This window comes from Mixophyes fleayi, chromosome 4 (assembly GCF_038048845.1).
Source record: "Mixophyes fleayi isolate aMixFle1 chromosome 4, aMixFle1.hap1, whole genome shotgun sequence".
Classification (NCBI taxonomy): domain Eukaryota; kingdom Metazoa; phylum Chordata; class Amphibia; order Anura; family Limnodynastidae; genus Mixophyes; species Mixophyes fleayi.
This window is the reverse complement of record NC_134405.1, coordinates 274,954,091-274,977,609: the sequence shown is the minus strand read 5'-3', so window position 1 is coordinate 274,977,609 and position 23,519 is coordinate 274,954,091. Positions and strand designations below refer to the sequence as shown.

At 44.2% G+C, this 23,519-nt stretch overlaps 1 protein-coding gene across 2 annotated transcripts in view; it reads left to right on the top strand.

Annotated features, from left to right (window-relative positions):
• The window catches only part of ANKHD1 (ankyrin repeat and KH domain containing 1), a 195,995-nt gene that overhangs the window by 145,519 nt on the left and 26,957 nt on the right, over positions 1-23,519 (top strand). For both annotated transcript variants that reach the window (XM_075209750.1, XM_075209749.1), the window contains exons 27-28: positions 867-1,007; positions 1,509-1,658. In XM_075209750.1, coding sequence (XP_075065851.1) covers positions 867-1,007; positions 1,509-1,658 — 291 coding nt within the window. The remainder of the gene's footprint in view (positions 1-866; positions 1,008-1,508; positions 1,659-23,519) is intronic.

Sequence of the window (23,519 nt, the reverse complement as noted above, 5' to 3'; positions counted from 1 at the left end):
AATTTTATTTCAATTTTTATTTCATGCATCCATGATCTACTGGCAGCAAGAACTAATTGACTGTGATTAAAATTCTGAGCATTTTCTAATAACATTAATACCTCCTGACACTTTCCAGCTTTTAAAATACAAAAATAAGTATGAAACCCCTTTAAGTGCAATTGTTATCTCCTAAAGGGAATGCTTATATTTAGGAGATAACAATTGCACTTAAAGGGGTTTCATACTCATTTTTGTATTTTATGTATGTCTGTAAACTGGTATATATTTATTTTTGGAACCAATTAGGCTGCATTTGTAAGTGAAGCGCTGATAAAGTTTAGTTACATTATATTCACTTTTGTTCACCTTAATTCTCCCAGAATTGCTGTACATTTTGCCTTATTTTATTAATCCATGGGACAGATTCAGTTAGACGCGAGGTGCCACAGGACATTGCCTCGATATTCGGCTGTGCACCTTGGCGGCTAATGCGGTACATAAATCTTGGTTCATTTTCCCACGCATCTCTATGGAACGCGAGGGGGAAATGAGCTGAGTTTGTCGTAAAAATGTGCGTCCACGGACTGTTCTGAAGATACATCAATTCCCCTTGCAACTAATTGAATTTGCCTTCATGTGTAATGTTTCTGCATGAATATCTTTGTAATTGTTAAGTCTCTTAATTTGACCAAGACTCAAGATACTTTTTTACACATAAATGATAAAATTTACATTTTATGCCATTGACTGGTAACATTGTACTAGGTATGTGATATAAACCGCTAAACTTTTTTTTTTTTTTTTTTTTTCTTTCTAAATGTTTGCTCTTTTTCTCCTTTTAATTGATGAGTACATTTCTTTAATGATTACACATATATTCACAGGCTTGATGTGAATGATGTGCATCACAGCTCGCTATCCAATTATAAAACTATTCCACTTACACTGCCAAATATGAAGCTGAATGTGAGTAGCCCTAAAAGAGGCCAAAAGAGAGAAGACGGATGGAAAGAAGTTGTTAGAAGGTTGGTGGATTTTGTGTGTGTGTGTGTGTGTGTGTGTGTGTGTGTGTGTGTGTGTGTGTGTGTGTGTGTGTGTGTGTGTGTGATCTCTCTCTTTCAAACTGTTGCACATATTGTAAGGTTGCATTTGTGCAGTATTCTCCCCAGCACCTATTTCCTGGTTGCTCCACCCGGCTGCTTTTACTTGCTATCCGGCTCTTTGAGCCCAACAGAGTCCTATTATATTAGAATAAACCATTTTTTCTCCTGTTTTAACAGGCACTATATGAGCAGTGCAGCCAGCAATGTGTGTTAGGCTGATGTGGGCAACATTTTTTAATGTTATCAACCTCCAACGTTTTACTTTATTATTGCAAACTAATACACTGCTCCCACCCGGCTACTTCTTAAAGCCACCCGGCTGGCAATTATTTTTGCAGGGAACACTGGCGTGCATCTGTAGAACTGTATATTATGTTGAGTATGTTGGTTAATTCAATCAGTAATAGCATTTCCTTTTTCCAGATCAAAGAAACTTTCAGTTCCTGCTTCTGTTGTGTCTCGAATAATGGGTAGAGGTGGATGTAATGTTACTGCTATTCAAGATGTTACTGGTGCCCATATTGACGTTGATAAACAAAAAGATAAGAATGGCGAAAGAATGATTACTATAAGGTATTTAAAAAAGGAAAATGAATGTTATATTAATTGCACCTTGATCACTGTATATGAAGGAGCGAAATCCAAACTTGCAACAGTAGCAGCCCAAGTAAATGCATGACCCCCACCTGTTTAGGAGCCTCCCTACCAGCAGTAGTAATCTTGTTTTATTTATTTATTCTTGCTTAGCCAGCAATTCATCCACTGATCAATGCTATGTGGAAACTCTTTAAAAACTGTTCAGCTCTTCTACTTTCCTGGTACACAATATTGTGCTGCATTCAAACGTTGTGCTACTAAGTGATCTTTGATTTGATCCATTGTTTGTGCATTGTATTTGGATTACAAATGCTGATTTAAGTCTCTTTGCACCTTCAGATGATTTTATTGGTTTGTACATATGCTTTTATGACTGTGTATTCTGATCCTTAGGTCATTCATTGTCTTAATTAATTAACAATCTTCAGAACATTCAATATGTAAATATCAGTTCTTCCCATGCCCCCCCGTCTGCTTGAATTGTTTTGCTATTCCTGGAAAGCGATAGCCTAGAGACAGAAGTTTTTTCTATCTCCTCCTTTTTGCATGTAAAAACATATTTGCTCATATAAAAAAAAAAAATTGGCGTTCCTCTACATTAACCACATTAGAAATACAGTGCTTCCTTTTTTTATATTTACTCTCTCCAGTTTGTCTTGGGGGGGGGGAGGTGCTCTGAACTACATTTCATGTTTTTATATTTTTTGTCCATCTTACTCTTTTTTTTCTTTTTAAAATTCAATTTTTGACCCCAGACGGCAGTTTGTTGGTTTATGATCTTCTCAATACTCAATTGTCTCAAGTGTACTTCAGTTTTGGTTCTGATCTTTCCCTATACTTTTTGCCTGTTTGCATCTACCCCTAGTAATTTCTCTTTTTAATTTTGTTGAATTTTGTTTTTGTGCATAGTCTGACCCAGCAATAGGTATTCTATACACATAAGTAAAATGTGTTGCTATTATTGCGGGCTCATTAATATAAAAAGTAATTCCCAGAATGCTCCAATAATCCCAACAGCCTTACCGCACTAGTTGGGATTACCATTAATCCACAAAAGGTAATAATTATGTTATAAATCTCTTTTCTTTGCCATCATTAAAATAGTGGTCGAAGCTACTATGCCTGTGCGTTTTTTTCAGGATGACAGTTATATAACCTACAATGATTCATATTGGAGTAAATATTAATCTGGCATTATAAGTGTGCATATATAACTTTTTTTGTATTGTTACTCTCTGACAACACTGTTTATTTGCTACATTATGGGACTGATGCAGAGTTGGTCGCAAAAGGGGCGTGAGTTTTGAAAAAAAAAAATACGCACACCAAAAAACAGCGTATTTCTGCTCACATTCAGATTTGCCCACATGCATCTGGCTACACATTGGCAGTGTGAGCCTGGTTTATGCCAAGTCACCATTATGCCAAAGATATGCCTCCCGATAGGTGTATATGAATGTTTCTACATGAGCCGCATTTGCGTGAACTTGCTTGTGCACTTTCATCCCCCATCCTGCCTCTCCAGTCGTAAGGATGCGCAACTGTCAGATACTCATAATTTTACATTGGCGCATATGCATCGGTCGTCTTTGTGTGCATACATAGTACTATATAGACTGATGTGAGTTGAACTTTGCTGGTGTTTTTCTAACAAAGGGCCTGATGCAATTATATGAAGCACTGCAGTTTTTGTTTTGTTTTTTTTATGGGTTTTTTTTGCCACTTTGTCTATTTCCTATTAGTCCTGTTATTGTACGTGTACAAAATATTTTAAATTAAAGCAGCAATTCCATGAAAAAAATGAATTGTGAATTTTTTCATTATAATTTTTAAATCACTATTTGAAAAATCTTGGTAATTACCTTTTTTGGTTAGCTTCTTCAGGCTGCTATGAATGATTTGTTGGTCTGAACAATGTCATGTGAATACCATGCAATCAGTCATATGGTATGAGCAGAGAGGTTTTGGAACGGCCCTTTTGAGCTCTGTCTGCTCTGTATACTATAAACATCATCCCCTCCTTCTCCCCCTCTGCCTTCACATGCTATGCTGTATGTCTGTGCATTTGTGACTGGCAGCTATAGTTTGTGCCCTCAAGAGATATTTTAAAAAGGATATAATGAGCTGTAGGACTGCTAACAAAAATGACAAACAACAAATCTGATGTATTATAAAAGGTTCTTAACTTACTATTTTAAAGGCTATTTTAAAGGGGACAAACATATGTGGGGCTACTACTTTAAAAATTATTTAGATATTTTCGAGAGATCTACAGTTGTAGCAAACTTTAACTTTACACTTCACATCAAATGCCATTGAAATGTATGCCATGTGATGCATTAAATGTCAAATTAAAGTTTGCTGCATCTGTAGTGCTAATATATATATATATATATATATATATATATATATATATATATATATTAGAGGTCTGTATTACTGATCCCTCACTGCACATGGTACATAATTTCCTTGGGGGCTATTCCGATACACATAGCCAGGATCAAGTTATCTTTAAGGAAGGGAAGGGGGATGTGTCCGCGTTAAAAGGAAGCTGTGTATAAGGTGTTTGCGCTAAAGCTTGCTGAAGTCTTGTTGATACGGCCAAATTACTCAGTTTGTTTCACACCTTCACTTGCCTACATTGACCTTTTGCCCTTGTGAAATAAGTTGTCACTATTCCTGGCACCCATTAAAACCTCAGCCAACTTGGGGTTTTCTTTGTACAGTTAGTCTTTGCCATAAATATTGGCGCCCTTGCTTTGTTTTCAAATAACTAGCAATTTCTTCTAAACATAAAAACATGGAATTGAACACTATTTGGTCTCCACAATTCTTTCTCTATAAAGATACATAATCTTTGCTTTTGATTCTGAATTTAGTACCATATATCTTTTTAAATCCGAAAATGAAAAGAAATGGCATTGAGAAAATTGACATGCTATTTGGCAGCAAATGCTTTGTTCAAATTATATAGCCATGCATGAGCTTCCTGCACCTTTTCTACTAGCAGTTTGGGCCACTCTTTGTTCAAACTGCTCCAGTCTCACAGATTGGAAGGGTACATTCTTCCAACTGCTATGTTCAGATCTCTCCACTGGTGTTCTGGACTGATTGCTGGCCTCTTCAAGACAAGACATGGGACTGTTCTGAACAATGTCTTGGTGCTTTTTGAAGTATTTGCGGTCATTGTTCTACTGGTAGTCGCATGACCTGAACAGTGAACCGGCTTTCTGACACTGGGCTCAACGTTGCACTGCACAATGGCGTGTTAACTCCCCGGATTTCATCGTGCATATTTTCATGGCACCCAGTGGCACATGCAGCAAAGAAACCCCTGAACATCCTCTATGTTTGACAGTAGGGAAAGGTGTTCTTTTCTTCGAAAGCTTTATTAGGTGGTTATGTGCTTTACCAAAGAGCTCTTTTCTAATCTCAACTGTCCACATTACATTCTTCAAGAAGGAATTTGACTTTTTCAGGTGTGGGTTTTTTTTTTTGTTTTTTTTTGTTGGGCTTTCTTATATCTCTCTCAGCAGGGGGGGCCTCCTGCGCCTCATGCCATATAACCACCCATATCACTGAGTTGGCGACAGATGGTAAGCGTTGAAACTGTCATACGTCTGAAGATCAGCTTGAATCTGTTTCAGTTGACCAAGGTGCTTTCTCCACCATTGAATGAATCCTATGCTTCAATGAAGTATTCTCTTTCCAGGAAGGCTGACTTCATTGACGTAGGCGATTTAAACTTCCTAATAATATATACGGGTGGTAAATGGGAACATCAAGGTCTCCGGAGATTTGATTTGTAGCCTTGAGATTGTCCATGCTTGGCTACAATCTTCTGTCTCGCCTTATCAGACTATTCTCAGGCTTTCTTTCTCTTCTCCAAGCTCACTGCAGTACACACAGTGATACAAAACAGAAGCATCAGTCCTTTCTCTCTGTTTAAGCCCGTTTTTAATGAGTCATTCTTATATTGAAGGTACCTGCTACTTTTGACAGGGGAGTTCTTTTCCATGTGAAGGAGAATCACCTGCTTGAAATCTAATTATTACTAGTTATTTCTTCGTCTTCTATACAGCTACTCAATTCACACTGTTTCTTATTGAGTACCCATGGAACAGAGCACATTTTGCCATGCTGCTGATTGCAGTAAAGACATTTAATTTTTTTATTTTTCTTATATTAAACTTATATTTGTGTTCTCTGTGAGAACACCGTTGGACTCTGGACCCTTACCTCTTTACAGCATGACTCCCAGAAGGGTAACCTAGTCAGCTGCTGTATATAAATTAATTTACTACAGTATTATTTTTATCCGCACAAGGAGGATTACCTCTTTAACCAGTACTTCAGTCCAGTATAGAATTAATTATATATTGTCATAACATTGCTGGTGAAACAAGGGGATGCTCGCAAACATTAGTAGTATCAATAGTTTTAAGAATAAATCTGTATTCTTAACTGAATGATTGAAGAATGTATCCTCTCCCAGTAAGTTATTGATGGTTACATTTTTCAAATTCTTATATCCCCTTTATGGTGTCATCTGCGATTCCACAGGATATCATTCAATGTCAGTGACCAAAAGTATACTCCGCTTATTATTTCAGCATGTTGATTGTTAAAATATAGGAAATCTCAATATGTGCATTAAACACGGGATATAAAGCGCCGTCAGTTTACTTAGATCGGCTGATATTCGTTACATATAGCTTACACTGTTGCTTATTTAGTTTTATTGTTGGGTATTAATACTCTTGTGGGAAAACTTAATCAGATTACAATATTAAATTGTTTGGACAGGATTATTGTAAATCCAGCAGATTAAATTGATGCAGTGTAAATACTACACTGTTGCATTTAGTCTCAATATTGTATATAATCAAATGCATTGGCACATGCATGCGTATCATAAATTTGTTAAATTTATACAGAAATTATTTTGTAAAAACTATAATTAGTCATGACCATAAATCAGGTTATTCTAAGCTCTTGTTCCATCAACATGATTGATTTATTTAGGTATTGCAGCTAAGCATCTATTATTTGTTACACGTATAGATCAGTCGGGTGCGATTATACATTGGTATATAGAATCTCAATATGTGTATAAAAAACGGGATATACAGCTCAATAGTATCTCCAGATCAACTGATATCATGGATTTCATAAGCATTATATAATAGTAGAACTTAGCTTCCAATGTTTTTTATAATCGGGTGTCTTAACATGCACATCATATATTTGTTAGGTTTATATAGTGATTAGCTTTTGTTAAAATAGCCACTGTATTAGACATAACCTCTAGTCATACGGCTGTAGTTTCTTCTGCCATCAGCCTGATTGATTTGTTAAGTTATCACAGTTAAGTGCCTGGTATACGTTAATGGTAATATGCTTGCGATTTAAACATTTCAATAACCACCATACTTCGTTGCCATGATGGACACTGTCTTAGTGGATTGTGACATCAGAATAACATCCTAGTTCCAACGTACGTTTCACCTGTTGGGCTTGTTCAGGGTTGGATACAAAGATCTGTGTTTTTAAAATTTCTTGATTAAAACATATAAAAATATAATTAAAGCAAGCGAATTATTAGACATAGATGCGCTACACAAATTAGAAATATCCCTTTTTTCTCTTTTATCCTATCTGAGGGACACTGCTACCATGGAGGTGTGTGAGGGGAGCGGAGTTTGGCACTTAGCTAGTTAACTTGTTAATGTATTATGCTGACAAACCCCTCCCCTCTGCACCCCCCTCCCTGTAGCCTCTTCAGTTTTAGTTGAGTGCCCAAGGGAGTTGGGCTTATTTATGCTAGAAGGTTTAATTTATTTAGTTTAAAACAAATTTATTTAACTTTTTCTTTTCTTTTTTTTTTTTTTTTTCCTTTTTACAGAAGTGTGCTCTGTCCAACTATCACAGAGCACACTAGTTAAGCAAAAGGGGCAGCTGTCATTCAGTGTGAGCCTGAGTGCTCTCACTGACAGGAGCGATAATTTTATTTCTCTTTCCTGCCATTGGGGGACACTGCGAGACATTGGGGTATAGTAGTGGGTCCAGGAGTCTTGTTACTTTATCTACTAGTAGATCTTTGCTCTCCTCCCCTACTATGCCCCTCTCCTGTGAATTCCCCAGTTTCTTTAAAGTGACTAGGAGCAAAGGTCACTTGGGTATGGGCTCCTGCCTATACCAATTTAGATTTATAGTTTACACGTTTTTGTATTTTTATTTCCCTATAGGTGCATCGTGGGGCTCGATCTCAAGACCCAGGTGAGTGAACAAGACTTGGCTCTGCTCACTCCGGGTCCCGCAGAAGGTAAGAAACAGCTGAGGCTCACTTACTGGCACCTCTGTCGGCATTCCCCTAGAGAACGAGCATTACAGAGGGCAATTTTGGGGCACCACATTTTAATTCTGGCCAGAAACTGGACACATAGGTGGAGAGCGCAATAATAGGGATTACTCGATCCCGCAGCCCCAGCCCCGCTAGCGGACAAGGGAGTGAAGCTGCATCAGCTTCTCCTCCCGGACCGCTTTTCATGCCGTCAAGTCCCCGCTCAATCCCCTCGACAATGAGCAGAAGGGGGACTGTAAGCATCACTCACACTCCTTAGGAGGTGAGAGAGGATGCAGGATACGGCGCACGCACCTGGGCTAATTAACATAGCATGCGCCGAGCGAACACAGTGGCCATGTTGAAAGAGGCACTATCGCAGGAGAACAGGAAGCGGGCGGCAACATAGAGACACGAAGAGGAGGAGGTACAAACAGACTTCCTTCCTCTCAGTCATTTCCGGCCACAATCAGGATTCAGCCTGCACGTGGAGACAGGGACACCACCGGAGCAACGCCGCCTGCCTCTCCTCTGCTGACACGCTCGGCTATCGGTACAGGCTGGTGCCTATTAAGCATACAAACAAAGGTTTTTTTTGTTATTATAGAACTGTGATTTTATTGCACTCTTGTTCTTTCACAGACAGCACTGTACCTTATATGATTAGAGGAGGGGTGCTTTGACATTCTAGGTCCCTGTATAGAGACTTGGTAGATTTCCTAGCCTAACAGCCATTAGCCTAAATTTCTTTAATACAGACTAATTTCTTTAATACTGTATTATCTTAAGTTCCTTAAGAAAAGACAATGGCTGAGAAGGGGACAGCAAAAAGCAAGGGACACTCTGTAGCTTCTGCGTTGTATTATACCCGTGCCAAATGTAATACTAAATTTTCAGTTGGACAGACAGACCGAAACGCCCTTTGCGCAGCCTGTACCGCTGGCGCCCAGGCGCGAAATGGTTCAACCCAGGAGGCGTCTACACCAGTGGAAGAACCGCTTTGGCTACGATCCTTCTCATCAACCGTGGAAAGACTAGCTAACGCCATGCTCCGGGTAGCAGAGGTACGTGAAAGCTCCACTCCACTCACCATCATACACAGTAAGGCTGACGAAACCACAGCCCCACAGACAGGGGCAGCCCTCAGGAAAGATAGATTAATGTCTATTACTCATAGGGGCAAAAGGATTATCTCTGATACGGTCCAAGATCAGGATCAGGAATCGGACTTCTCCACACCTGAGGAAGGAGAATTAGACTTAGACCCAGAGGGTGAGGACCACCATGACTATGATGCAGCCTCTGCAAATAGTGTGGATAGTCTCATTTTAGGGATCAGGCATACCTTGGGGTTTGCTGAACCTGAGCCCTCGGCACCCACATGGGTCTCCCTTTTTAAAAGAACAAAGGCACAATTAGCAGCATTTCCACATTTACCAGAAATGTTGGAGATTTTAGCTAAGGCCTGGCAAAAGCCCAATAAACCGTTTATGATGCCGTCCAGATTCAAATCCCTGTACCCTTTGCCACCAGAGGAGGCGGTAAAATGGGAAGCTTTACCTAGGGTAGCCAGTAGCACGCCTAGCGTCATCCTCGGCCATTCTCGTTCAGGAGCGGATAGCCCTCAAAGATCACACTGATAAAAAGTGCGGCTTAGTGCTCCGCTCAGCATACACTGCAATTGGCAGTTTGTTTAGACCAAACATGGCCGGAGCATGGGCTATCAAAGCCATTCAACTATGGACTAAGGAATTAATTAGAGGCCTTAAGAACAACACTCCTCGCATGGAGCTCTTAGACGTAGCAGAGCACGCCCTAGAGACGTCTGAGTATGTAGCAAATGCCCACAGAGACACCGTATCTGTTAACGCTAGGTCCTCTGCACTTGTAGTGGCGGCTCGCCGTAGCCTATGGCTACGATCGTGGGCGGTAGATGCTGATTCTAAGAAAGCACTAGAGAATTTACCCTTTGATGGCGTAACTCTCTTCGGCTCAGAACTCGAGAGGGTGATTCACGAAACTACAGGGGGGAAAGAGCACTGCTCTCCCAACGGTAATCAATAGACCCCGCCAGGGCAGATTTCGGAACTTTGCCCAAGGCGGAGGAGCCTCCCTAGAGGCCAGTTCTCAGCTTCTAGAGGAGCATTTAACAGAGGCAGAGGGGGCAGGGGCGCTACTAGGAGAGGATCCTCGCTCTCAGCAAAAAAGAACTCCGCTTGACAGGGCTCTTCTAGGGGAGATAGAGGTAGGGGCACAACTCCTTCATTTCAGGGATCAATGGTGGGCGTCCACAACGGATCTCTGGATTCGAGGGATAGTGTTCGGAGGCTACGTCATAGACTTAGCCCAGTCCCCCAGACAAAGATTCTTTCGCACCCCCCTTCCTCTTTGTCTAATCAAGCGGAAGGCGCTCCAGGAGGCCATCCAAAGACTACTGGCAACACAGGTAATAGTACGGGTACCCCCCGGGAGAAGGGTCGAGGGTTTTACTCAAACATTTTCCTCGTTTCAAAGCCAGACGCCACTTTCAGGCCCATTCTAAATCTCCAGTTGCTAAACAAGCAACTAAGGGTTCAGAAATTTTGCATGGAATCCCTGCGTTCAGTAATAGCAAGTATAGAACAAGGGGAATATCTAGCATCCATAGACATCAAGGATGCCTACCTGCATGTCCCTAAATGGAAGGGACACCAGTGCCTTCTACGCTTTGCGGTAGGAGAGGCACACTTTCAGTTCAAGGCCCTCCGCTTCGGCCTAGCAGCGGCACCCAGGGTTTTTACCAAGGTCATGGTGACCATGGCGAGTCTCTTGCGGGAAAAGGGAATTACTATTATCCCCTACCTCGACAACCTTCTCTTGAAGGCCCCGTCAGCTGCTCTCCTATCACAGCAGATAGAGACCACAAAGGAATTCCTTCGGAGCCACGGCAGGGTGTTGAACATACCAAAGTCGTCACTAACCCCAGCGCAGCAGATGCGTTTCCTGGGCCTGATATTCGACACTCAGACCCAGAGAATATATCTCCCGGCAGACAAGGCTTTAGCACTGCGCAGGAAAGCAAAAGCCCTCCTAGCAAAGAAAAGAGTCTCTATCCTCCGTTGCATTAAACTCCTGGGAACAATGGTTTTGGTTTTCGAAGCAGTCCCATTCGCACAGTTTCATTCCCTCCCACTTCAGACAGAGATCTTACACAAGTGGTCAGGATCCCAAAGCCATTTAGACAGACAGATCATTCACCTGTCCACAAGCACAAGGCTATCCCTGGCCTGGTGGACATCCAGAAACCATCTGAAGAAGGGCCAATCCTTACAGACCTGGTCTTGGACGCTCGTCACAACGGACGCAAGTCTGTCAGGGTGGGGGGTGTAACAGGACACCTCAGGCTTCAGGGACTCTGGTCCCCTCAGGAAGCCAGACTACCGATAAACATTCTGGAACTCAGAGCAGTATACAATATTCTGACAAGGGCCCAGGGGTTCCTATCAGGAAAGCCCCTACAGATGCAATCGGACAATGCCACCACGGTAGCCTACATAAATCACCAGGACGGCACCCGCAGTTCAGCGTCAATGCGAGAGGGGGAACAGATAATGGCATGGGCAGAACTTCATGTCCTCAAGATTTCGGCCATCTTCATACCGGGGGTACAAAATTGGGAAGCCGACTTCCTCAGCAGGCAAAAACTCCACCCAGGGGAATGGGCCCTAAACAGGCAGGTATTCTCTCTGGTAGATTGCTGGGGCACATTTCTTCCCCCCCATCCCCATGCTGTCTCGGGTGCTAAAGAAGTTAAAAAGAGAACAGGTGTCCGCGATTCTAATAGCCCTGTATTGGCCACGCAGAGCGTGGTTCACAGACATTCTGGGGCTGGCAGCAGCCTTCCGCCTTCCCATGCGAACAGATCTTCTGGTTCAGGGTCCTTTCCTCTACCAAGGTTTAGATCAGTCAGGTTTGACGGCGTGGCTACTGAGACCCTAGTACCATGATCAGGGCCAGAAAGCCTTCATCGTCTTCAATATATTACAGGGTTTGGAAGGCATACATTATGTGGTGCGAATCGAAGGGTTTCCACACTTCCAAATTTTCCCTCCCACGCTTACTAGACTTCTTAAAGGACGGCCTAGACAAGGGCCTCCGCCTAGGGTCGCTCAAAGTACAGGTATCGGCTCTGTCCGTGTACTTTCAGAAAAAGATAGCAGACTAATCAAACATTAAAACTTTCTGCAGGGGGTTCTTCACATACAGCCCCCATTTTCTCATCCAGTGGAACCTTGGGACCTCAACTTGGTCCTTGGGGCCCTCACCAAGTCCCCATTTGAACCTTTAAATTCGGTGACATTGAGACACCTGACTTGGAAAACAGCATTCCTCTTGGATCTACCGTCAGCGCGTAGAGTGTCAGAACTAGGTAGGGGCGCTTTGCTGTGACCCCCCCCCCGTTTCTCATTTTCCATTCAGACAGGGCGGTACTTCGCACTAAGCCCTCGTTCAGCCCTAAGGTAGTTTCCAGATTCCACCTGAACCAAGAGATAGTGGATCCGACGTTCAGGGCCAGAAAGGACTCCCAAGAGGAGGCTTTACAGTTACTTGATGTAGTACGAGCACTGTACTGTTATTTAGACCGCACAGCTCTTGTTAGGAAGACCACAGATCTATTTGTCCTCTGAGGCCAACAAGAGGGGGTGGCCAGCTTCAAGGCAATCAATTGCCCGCTGGATCACATCCACAATTCGAGAGGCCTACATCACGACCTCGCAACCCGTCCCGCAAAGGTTAAAGGCGCATTCTACCAGAGCAGTAGGTGCCTCTTGGGCAGCTAGACACGGCGCGTCGGCGGAACAGTTGTGTAGAGCGGCGACATGGTCCTCCATCCACACGTTCACCAAATTTTACAGGTTACAAGGCTTCGCGTCGGCCGATGCAAGCTTTGGCCGCAGAGTTTTACGCACAGCTGGTCCAGAGCAATCCCTCCCTCGAGGAAGCTTTGGTATCGCCCCAATGTCTCGCAGTGTCCCCCAATGGCAGGAAAGAGAAAAGGATTTTATGGGGAGTAAAAATCTTATTATCTCTCCTTTTCTCAGTGCTGACAGGTGGCTTACAAAGCCGCTGTCACACTGACCCTTACCCGGTATACCGGTGCTGCCACGAGTGGCAGAATGCGCTGGTAATCAAAGCGCCGAAGGCTGCCATCCTGGATTATACCAAGTCACCTCCTCAGAAAGGAAGGGGGAAACTTTGTTATTACTTATACTTTTAGTGGTCTCAGAAATAGATTGGGCGATTTACTGCTTATTGGATAAGCAGCAGATCGCCATTGCCGGAATTACTATTAAACGAGGGGCAGACTAGCAAGGGTGCAAGGTGGGGAGAGCTAAGGATAATAGAGCTCCCCCTCCTGCAGAAACACTTTGGATTCTCCAAACGCTCCAAAGCAACTGCCCAGGAAAAGCAGCTGCCACACTAAGGGGAACACGCAGTTGCTGACAGACCTCTCCTGCTTCAGACATCTTGGCCTTATAGAAGGCGAAGTACTACAAAAATACTTTCTGTACTCACTATAACATAGAGAGGGGTATATTAGTAAATTAATTGATGCAAATAGCATTATATATAGAATACTACTTACATAAATATTTTTTTCTGACACACATAACCTTAACATGGATACTACTTTTTGATTTCTGTCGTAGATTAGTTCGTATCTTCTGTCTATTTCTTGTGTGATTGCCTGTATTGCATTTTATTGTTGTGACACTGGTCCTTATAAAATCTCTGACAAGGGTAAGCACCTTGTGCAAAATGTAAAATTAATTTACCCATTGAACAACAGGACCCGGGGGCGCTTTGTACTGACTGCGGTGGGGGTTACCCTAGTAGCTCAAGTCCAGACTAACGCACCACCCATAACGGAAACACCAGCATGGGCGGCTGCCCTGATGCAGGGGGTTGCCACATTGGTACAGCTGCTCTCTAAACTGGCAGAGATTCCGGCAGTTGCTGCAGTATTACCTTCAACCTCAGGAACAATGGACCCCCTCATAACAGGCGGGACCATGGGGACCACCGAGTCCATTGTCTTAGGACAGGTGGGGGATCCATCCATACTCTCCACTCAAGTCCCTCCTACAGGAGAACTGGCTTGGTCCGCATCCTTGGTCAGAGCCCTAGATCGGTTAAACCATTTCTTGGATGCGCCAAGACCTTTACCCAAGAAAAGGCGAATCAGATCCGCTAACCCCCTTCTGTCTCTCTCTGATTCTGAGAGATCCTCAGAAGAGGAGGGCGTACTTATAGAGGATTCAGATACACACAGGTTACGGACCCGGAGGAATCTTCCAGATATCATTAGGTCTTCTAGACCTAGAAGAGACTAGAACTGCAGATCAAAGTCTCTCTAAAAAGGTCAGGAGACGTGCGATCCGCTTTCCTCCATCATTGGAGCTGAAAAAAATCACAAAAGTATCCTGGATACAATGTGATCGCAGCTTCATTATTCATCGAAGGTAACTTGCTTTATACACCTTACAGGAAGAAGACCTGAACCGTTGGGAGCACGTCCCAAGGGTTGATACACCAGTGGCACGCTTAGCTCGCCACACTGCACTCCCTGTTTCAGGGACAGCCACCCTGCAGGATACCACTGACCGTAAGATAGTAATTTTTAAAGTCCATCTACTTTGCAGCAGGCACTTCATTTAGACCCATGTTTTCATCAGCATGGGTTGCCAGGGCTATGGAAACATGGACTGACCAGTTGTTGATGAGTCTGCAAGATTCAGACTTGCTTCCCCTTGGCCTACACCTCAAGCAAGCTTCAGGATACTTATATGAGGCTGTCCAAAATGCAGCCTTCATCTCCTCCTCTGTCTTCACAGTAGCAGTTGCTGCCAGGAGGACCCTATGGATGAGGTCCTGGGATGCGGATACCGAATCAAAGAAATCTCTGGAATCTCTCCCTTACTCAGGCGGTGTGTTATTAGAGACTGAATTGGACAGCATAATTTGCGGGTCACAGGAGGCAAAGGTACTTTCCTCCCAGTCCATGTCCCAAAGCCTAGGACACCAAAGTTTGGCTCATTTAGGCAGCCCTTTGAGTGGGGCTCATCTGGTCACAAACAGGTCTGGGCCTGGACCTGTCCAGAGCGCACACAGGTCCAGAGCAACTGGCACCAGAGGACACTAGCACCGAGGTAGGTCTTTCTCCTCCTCCTCCAGGAATTTTTCTTCTCCCAAACCCTCAGATAGGCCGGCAGTTTGACGGGAGTTATGCACAAAGTCCCGGATCACCAAAAAGGACAAGGTTTTTTTTTCTCCAAACTCTTTTTGGTCTGAAAGCCAGATGGTTCTTTTTGCTCTATTCTGAACCTAAAACAGTTGAACCTACAACTGCAGGCGTACTGATTTCAAATAGAATCCTTTCAGGTCGGTTATCAATGGACTGGAAGTCCATGGTGTCAATAGACATCAAAGACGCCTATCTCCATGTACATATCTTGGTGGCACATCAGGCCCTTCTCAGATTCACAGTGGGACCTTCTCACTACACAGTTCAGAGCTCTCCCATTCGGCCTCTCAACAGCACCAAGGGTGTTTACAAAAATAATGGCAGTAATGGCGGCTTGTCTTCGTTCCAGAGGAGTGCAGGTAGTGCCCTACCTGGACGATCTACTAATAAAGTTTGACTCTGCTCACCTGCTAGACCAGCACTTGCAGCTCATCATCAGGATCTTGGAAAGGCACAGGTGGCTCATAAATTGGTCCAAATCCCAATTAACTCTGTGCCAGGGAATGAACTTTCTGGGACTAATAATGTATACCAACAAACAAAATGTATTCCTTCCAGAGGACAAATCTCAATCCTTGCGGGACACTGTGACACCAGTTCTGACATGCCACAGACACTAGGTCCTCTTATGCATGCGCCTACTAGGAAAGATGGTGTCGACCGAGACTCGCTTCCTTATGGTCGACTTCACTCTTGCTGCTTCCAATAAGACCTCTTAAAGAAATGGTCAGATCCCATCAAAAATTAGAACGCCAACTGATACGCTTGTCACCAGAGGCAAGACAGTCCCTCAGATGATGGATGATCCAGGACAATTTGGTAGTCAGGAGGTTCTTTGCCCCATGGTCCTGGATCTTAGTATCCACAGATGCCATCCTACGGGGTTGAGGGTCTGTGGTCCTTCATTTGCGACTTCAGGAACTCTGGTACACTCGGGAGACCTCTGTCCCCATCAACATACTGCAACTGAAAGCCATGCTAATGGCCTTACAGGGCGCCTAGATCATTCTTGACGGGCACATGGTCCGTCTGCAGTCCAGCAATGCTACGGCAGTGTCTTATGTCAACAGACGGGGAACCAGGAGTACAGGAGCAGTGCAGGTGGTGGCTCAGATTTTGACATGGGCCAAAAACCACATTCCCTCCATCTCCGCAGTTTTTATTCCAGGCATCAAGAACTGGGAAGCAGACTGCCTAAGTTGGCATGCGATACTGCAAGGGGAATGGTCACTGCATCCAGAGGTCGATGGGGGTTCTCAAACAGAGATTTAATGGCATCTCGTTAGAACCGAAAGGTCCAACACTTTTGCACAAGAGCAAGGGATCCTTAGGTGGTAGAAAACCCAGTTTCGGCTCGCATTTACCACCACGTATGGTGTACCTGCATTAGATGGTGTGAGAGCCGACCCTTCTACACGGCTTCCTTCCGTCTCTTGCTTTTCTCAAGGATGGCTTGAATGGGGGCCTCTGTCTGGGTTCCTTACAGGTTCAGATCTCTGCCCTATTGGTGTTTTTTCACTTTCGCCTGACAGACATACTGGACGTCACAATCTTCCTTTGGGAGTCCTGCATATCCAACTTCCATATGTTCCGCCCACGGCACCCTCGGATCTCAACCTGGTCCTTAATATGCTTCAAGGGCCTCCCTGTGAACCGTTACATACTGAGGAATTACGGTTCTTAACATGGAGGGTTGCGTTTCTACTAGCTACTGCATCGGCTCGTAGAGTTTCCGAGTTTGGTGCTCTCTCATATCGCGAACCATATCTTGTCTTTTACGATGATAGGGCGGTGCTCAGAACAGTTCCTGTTTTCCTGCCTGGTGTTCACAGGGGAGCCACAATCTTCCGCAACATGTTCCAAGGAGTTTCTGGATGTGGTCAGAGCTCTGAGTCTATGTCCATAGGGCATCAAAGATTCGCCGCACAGATTCCTTATTTATTTTATTTGACTCCTCAAAACAAGGATGGCCAGCCTCCAAGCAATCGATTGCTAGGTGACTTACGTCAACTATTAAGCAGGCTTATAACAATGCTAACCGACCTGTGACAGATCGTATTGTTTCCCATTCTACCCGTTCGGTGGGGGCTTCCTGGGCTACGCGAAATGGGGTCTTAGCGGACCAGTTATACAGAGCAGCCACTTGGTTCTCGGCCCATACTTTAACAAAATTTTATCAAATCAATGTATTTGAGTCTGCAGACGCCAGTTTTGGCCATAGTGCTCTATGTGCAGGGTTGTCAGAGTGGTCCCTCTCTTAGGGGGGCTGCTTTAGATCATCCCCATGGTAGCAGTGTCCCCCAGATAGGATAAAAGAGAGAAGAGGATTTTATAATCATGATAAATCAGTTTCTCTGATTACATCTGGGGAACACTGTTCCCCCAGTTCTCTTCTGCGGTTTGGTCTCTGGTTGATTGACTCCCCTTCCTTGGGACTTTATAATTACACTGAAGAGTCTACAGGGGGGTTGCAGAGGGGAAGTGTTTGCCAGCATTATACATTAACAAGTCAACTAGTTAAATGCCAAACTACACTCCCCTCACACAACCCCATGGTAGCAGTGTCACCCAGATAGAATCACAGAAACAGATTTATCGAGTATAAAAATTCTCTTTTTTTAATAGTGTTTAATAAAGATTTGATATTACATTGGAATTTAATGGATTGAAGTGCTCTACTGTTTTGAACATTCTGATCGTTGTTACATGTTGTATATAAGTGACCAGGGCCAAGAGGTTGGTGAATGATCGCAGCCTTGTCACGTTCTGCTTCACCAGACCTTGCTCTGGGAGCTATGGCACCATTAAGACTGCCCCACTCTATTCTCATTACAGACTTGAGACATGTCAGACATTGGAGCCTCTGGTAACTGGGTTTAGTGGTCAGGTCCAGGCTGCGATACACTAGGGGCAAACAAGGCAGGGGGTCCTATTAGGACAGCGCCTTGTTTGTTGTGCTATATATAAATTAGTATTATGCACACTCAGTGGCCAATTGTGGAGAGGATTCAACAGGGTGCTAGAAACATTCCTTAGAGATTCTGGTCTGTGTTTACATGATGGCATCATGCAGTTGCTGCAGATTTGTCGACTGTACATTGATGCTGCAAATCTCTAATTCCACCACATCCAAAAGGTGCTCTGGATTGAGATCTGAATTAAATGTCCTGTTTCTGGAAACAGCTTGAGATGTCATGCTTTGAGACATATTGCTGTATCCTATTGAATTGAACTAATGCTTAGTTATTATTAAGGGGCCTGATGTGTGCCAATAAATGATTCCCTACTCCAGAATTGCTCTACGCCTGTTGTAACGCTTGGTTATTTGAGTTATTGTCTCCTTCCTGTTAGCTTGAACCAGTCTGGCCATTCTCATCTGCCTTCTCTCATTAGCAAGGTGTTTTTTGAACACAGAACTGCAGCTCACTGGGTGCATGACGTACCATTCTCTAAATGCTAGAGGCTGTTGTATATGGAAAAACTCGGGAGATAAGAAGTTTTTTGAAATATTTTAACCTTCCCATCTGAGATGGTTAAACAATCATTCCATGGTCAAAGTCACTTAGATCATATTTCTTCCCTATTCTGGTGTTTGGTCTGAACAACAATTGAAGCTTTTGATCATAGCTGCATACTTTTGTGCATGGAGTTATTGCGGGAAAATCTGTTATGTAGTATTTTACCAGGCTAAATTGCCAAATGGACATTCAGAACCAGATGTCAGATATGCACCTTGCGAGACCCGGGACCGTAGCCCACGCATGTCTTTTTGGTGGGGATGCAGCCAAAAAGGCAGAACCCCATTCCCCCCCCCATTCCTTCTCGGGATGTTTTCTCCCAGCAGTTGCCAGATGCTGTAGCATTAGTCCAGAGATCTCCTTGGTCCAGGGGCTCTTGGAAGAGTCTATTCGGGGTTTGGCACAAGTGTCGTCGTTGGAAAAATCACTTGAATTATCTATCGCTCACAAGCCTGGATTCAGTCTGTTGGGAATCCAAATCTGAAATTCTCCTTCATCCAATATGGGGGACACTGCTACCATGGGTTGTAGTAAGGGAGTGTGGAATTGGCACTTAACTATTTAATTTGTGACCTGCTGACAGAACGCTCCCCTTTGCAATGCCCCATTGCTCCTCAGTGTAGTTTAAGTGTCCAAGGAGTTGGGCTAACTTTTCTTTAGCTGCTAGTTTTTATTTTAGATAATTCTTTTTAATAATTTCTAGAGCAGCAACGGCTGTGCAGTGGCTGTCAGGTAGTGAGAGCCAGACGACTCTCGCAGACAGAATATTTTTTCCTTTCACTCTCTTGCCTACAGTGCGGGCAGGTGGTTGATGCTGTGGTCACACTTGAATTACTCTTGAGGCCCAGCGCTGCTCTATATAGTATAGAACACCGTAATTCATCGTGATGGCATCCACCATTTTGTGGAATATACGAAGTCCTCTCTCAGAGGGGTGGGGGTCAGAGCGTGGTTTAATGTGTCAAGATCAAGAATGGAATACATCAGTCTTGGGGCTCAACAGTAGAAGCCCCGCAGACAGATAGTATAAAAATCAAGCAGGAGGCAAGAAGGATCCCCGTGTGGGACGCTGGAGACAGGAAGGAGTTCAATATAGAGCTTCCCTGCCTCAATCCGTTTCTTGTATATATACATGCGTGTGTGTGTGTGTGTGTATATGTATATATATATATATGTATATGTATATGTGTATATATATATATATATATATGTGTGTGTGTGTGTGTGTGTGTGTGTGTGTGTGTGTGTATGTATATGTGTGTGTGTATGTATATGTGTGTGTGTATGTATGTGTGTGTATGTATGTATGTGTGTGTGTATATATGTATATATGTGTGTGTGTGTGTGTGTGTGTATATATGTATATATATATGTGTATATATATGTATATGTGTATATATATATGTGTATATATATATGTATGTGTGTGTATATATATGTATATATATATGTATATGTGTATATATATGTGTATGTATATATTTACATACACACATTAGGGATGTGCACCGGCCACTTTTCGGGTTTTGGGTTCTGATTACCTTCAGGTTTTGGGTTCTAATGGGTCTTACCAAAACACCCCCCTCAAGGTTTTGGGTTCGGTTTTTTTTGTAAAAATCATAAAAACTGCTAAAATCCATTTTTTATTTTTTTTTCACTCCTACGCTATTATTAACCTCAATAACATTCATTTCCACTCATTTCCAGTCTATTCTGAACACCTCACACCTCACAATATTGTTTTTAGGCCAAAAGGTTGCACCGAGGTAGCTGGATAACTAAGCTAAGCGACACAATTGGGCGGCACAAACACGTGGCCCATCTAGGAGTGGCACTGCAGTGGCAGACAGGATGGCAGTTTGAAAAACTATGCCCCAAAGAGCACATAATGCCAAAAAAAGAGGTGCAAGATGGAATTGTCCTTGGGCCCTCCCTTCCACCCTTATGTTGCGGAAAAAGGACATGCACACTTTAACAAACCAATCATTTCAGCAACAGGTCCTACCAAACTACTGTGGCTGAAATGATTGGTTTGTTTGGGCCCCCACACAAAAAAAGCAATTCATCTCTCCCTGTACAAAGTAAACTGGCTCTACTGAGGCAAGATGTCGTCCTCATCCTCATCCTCTGATTCCTCTCCCCCTTCAGTGTGTACTTCCTTATCCTCACACATTATCAATTCGTCCCCGCTAGACTCCACAATCACAGGTCCCTCTGGAGGCCATTGCTGGTCTTCATTGAAGAATTGTTCATCAAAATGAATTATCATCATCTTCTCAACATTTTGCGGAAGCAACCTCCTTCGCGGCTCACTGACCAGGTTCCCCGCTGCACTAAAAACTCTTTCGGAGTACACACTGGAGGGGGTCAACTCGGGTAAAATAGAGCCAGTTTGTACACGGTCTTCCAAACTGCCTTTTCCTGCCAGTACAAGTAAGGACTGTCTGACATGTCTACTTGGATGCTGTCACCAAAGTAATCCTCCACCATTTTTTCAATGGTGACAGCATCCAATGCAGCGACAGTAGACATGTCAGCAATCGTTGGCAGGTCCTTCAGTCCGGACCAGATGTTCAAATTCGCTCCTGCCTGCTCTGCATGCCCGCCAGCGGGTCGTTTAGGAAATCTCAGCTGTTTCCTCGCAGCCACAGGTGTGGGAGAAAATGAAGGAGGAGCTGTTGCCATGTCACGGTCCTCTTCAGATGACAATCTCCTGATCAGCAGGTCTTTGCACCGCTGTAGACTTTGGTCCGCCGGAAACAGAGACACAACATACGCTTTAAACCGAGGATCGAGCACGGTGGCCAGAATGTATTCCTCTGACCTTAAAAGACTGACCACCCTCGGATCCTGGCAAAGCGTACGAAGGGCTTCATCCACAAGAGCTACATGCTTTGTGGAATCGCAATGCTTTACCAGCTCCTCCCTCACTTTCTCCAGCTGCTTCTGCAACAGCCTGATCAGGGGAATCGCCTTACTCAAGCTGGCAGTGTCGGAACTGACTTCTCGTGTGGCAAGTTCAAACGGCTGGAGAACCTTGCACAACACGGAAATCCGTCTCCGCTGCGCTTGACTCGGGCGCATCCCCACTCATTTGCCCATGTCGTAGGTGGCTGTGTAGGCTTGAATGGCCTTTTGCTGCTCCTCAATCCGCTGCAGCATATAGAGGGTGGAGTTCCAGCGCGTCACAACCTCTTGTTTGAGGTGATGGCACGGCAGGTTCAGGTGTTTTTGATGGTGCTCCAGTCTTCGGTAGGCAGTGGCAGAATGGCAAAAGTGTCCCGCAATTTTGCGGGCCACCGCAAGCATATCCTGCACACCCCTGTCACTTTTAAGATAATGCTGCACCACCAAATTTATTGTGTGGGCAAAACATGGCACGTGCTGGAAATTGCCCATATGTAATGCCCGCACAATGTTACTGGCGTTATCCGACACCACAAATCCCCAGGAGAGTGTAAGTGGGGTAAGCCACTGCGAGATGATTTCCCTCAGTTTCTCTAAGAGGTTGTTGGCGTTGTGCCTCTTGCTGAAACCGGTGATACACAACGTTCCCTGCCTTGGAACGAGCAGGTGTTTCGGAGATGCTGCTACTGATGCTACTGATGCTGCTGTTGCTGCGGAAGGCGATGCATCTACCCAGTGGCCTGTCACAGTCATATAGTCCTTAGTTTGCCCTGAACCACTTGTCCACATGTCCGTGGTTAAGTGGACAGTGGGTACAACCGAATTTTTCAGAGCACTGAGGACACTTTTTTGTACTTCTCTGTACATCCCGGGTATCGCCTGCCTAGTGAAGTGGAATCTAGACGGGATTTGGTACCGGGGACACAATACCTCCATCAACCGTCTAAATCCCACTCCACTGATGGCGGACACCGGACGCACGTCTAACACCAACATAGCTGTTATCCGTTTGCCATAGGATGACTGCTCTCGTACTTCGTCCTCATGGCAAACGACTGTTGTACGGTCAATTGCTTAGTGAAAGACATAGCGGTCTTAAGACTTCCCCTCTGGGAAGATGACCGACTCCCAGCAGCAGCGGCAGTAGTAGGCGTACCGCTGCAGGATCCTCCGGAAGAATCCCGGATTGAAGAGGACTCAGTCATGCCGGTTGACATGGCCTGCGGGACTATCTCCGATCCAGATCGAGGAGGAAATTGACGATGAGGGTGTTGCTGGTGTGGATACAACGGCACCAAGGGATTTAGGTGTCCCTGGACTGCTGACGGTCCTAGCCACAGTTCCTGAACTAAACACATACGTTACCTGAAGACCCTTCATAATTCTAAGGGAGGATGTCCCTAGGTGGCCAAGATCCTTACCCCTGCTTATTGCAGATTTACATAATCTACATATGGCAATACATCTGGAATTATTTCTATCCCAATCCGGACAACAGACTGAAGAGGTGGATTTATTGGTCTTCTGCCCAGGCATGACGATGGGCTTTTTCATCCCATGGACAACAACTGTTTCCCCCCCTGGTGCCTCATTTAAGAAAACCACATCAGCATCCTCCTCGTCAACTTCCTCCTCAGCGCCAGCTACATCAATATCCTCCTCCTGGTGTACAACATTGACACCTTCATTATCAAAATCTGGAACTGCACTGTGGGTGATCCTTCCAGCATATGCAGAGGGCGTGCTGCAAATGGTGGAAGGAGCCACCTCTTCCCGTACAG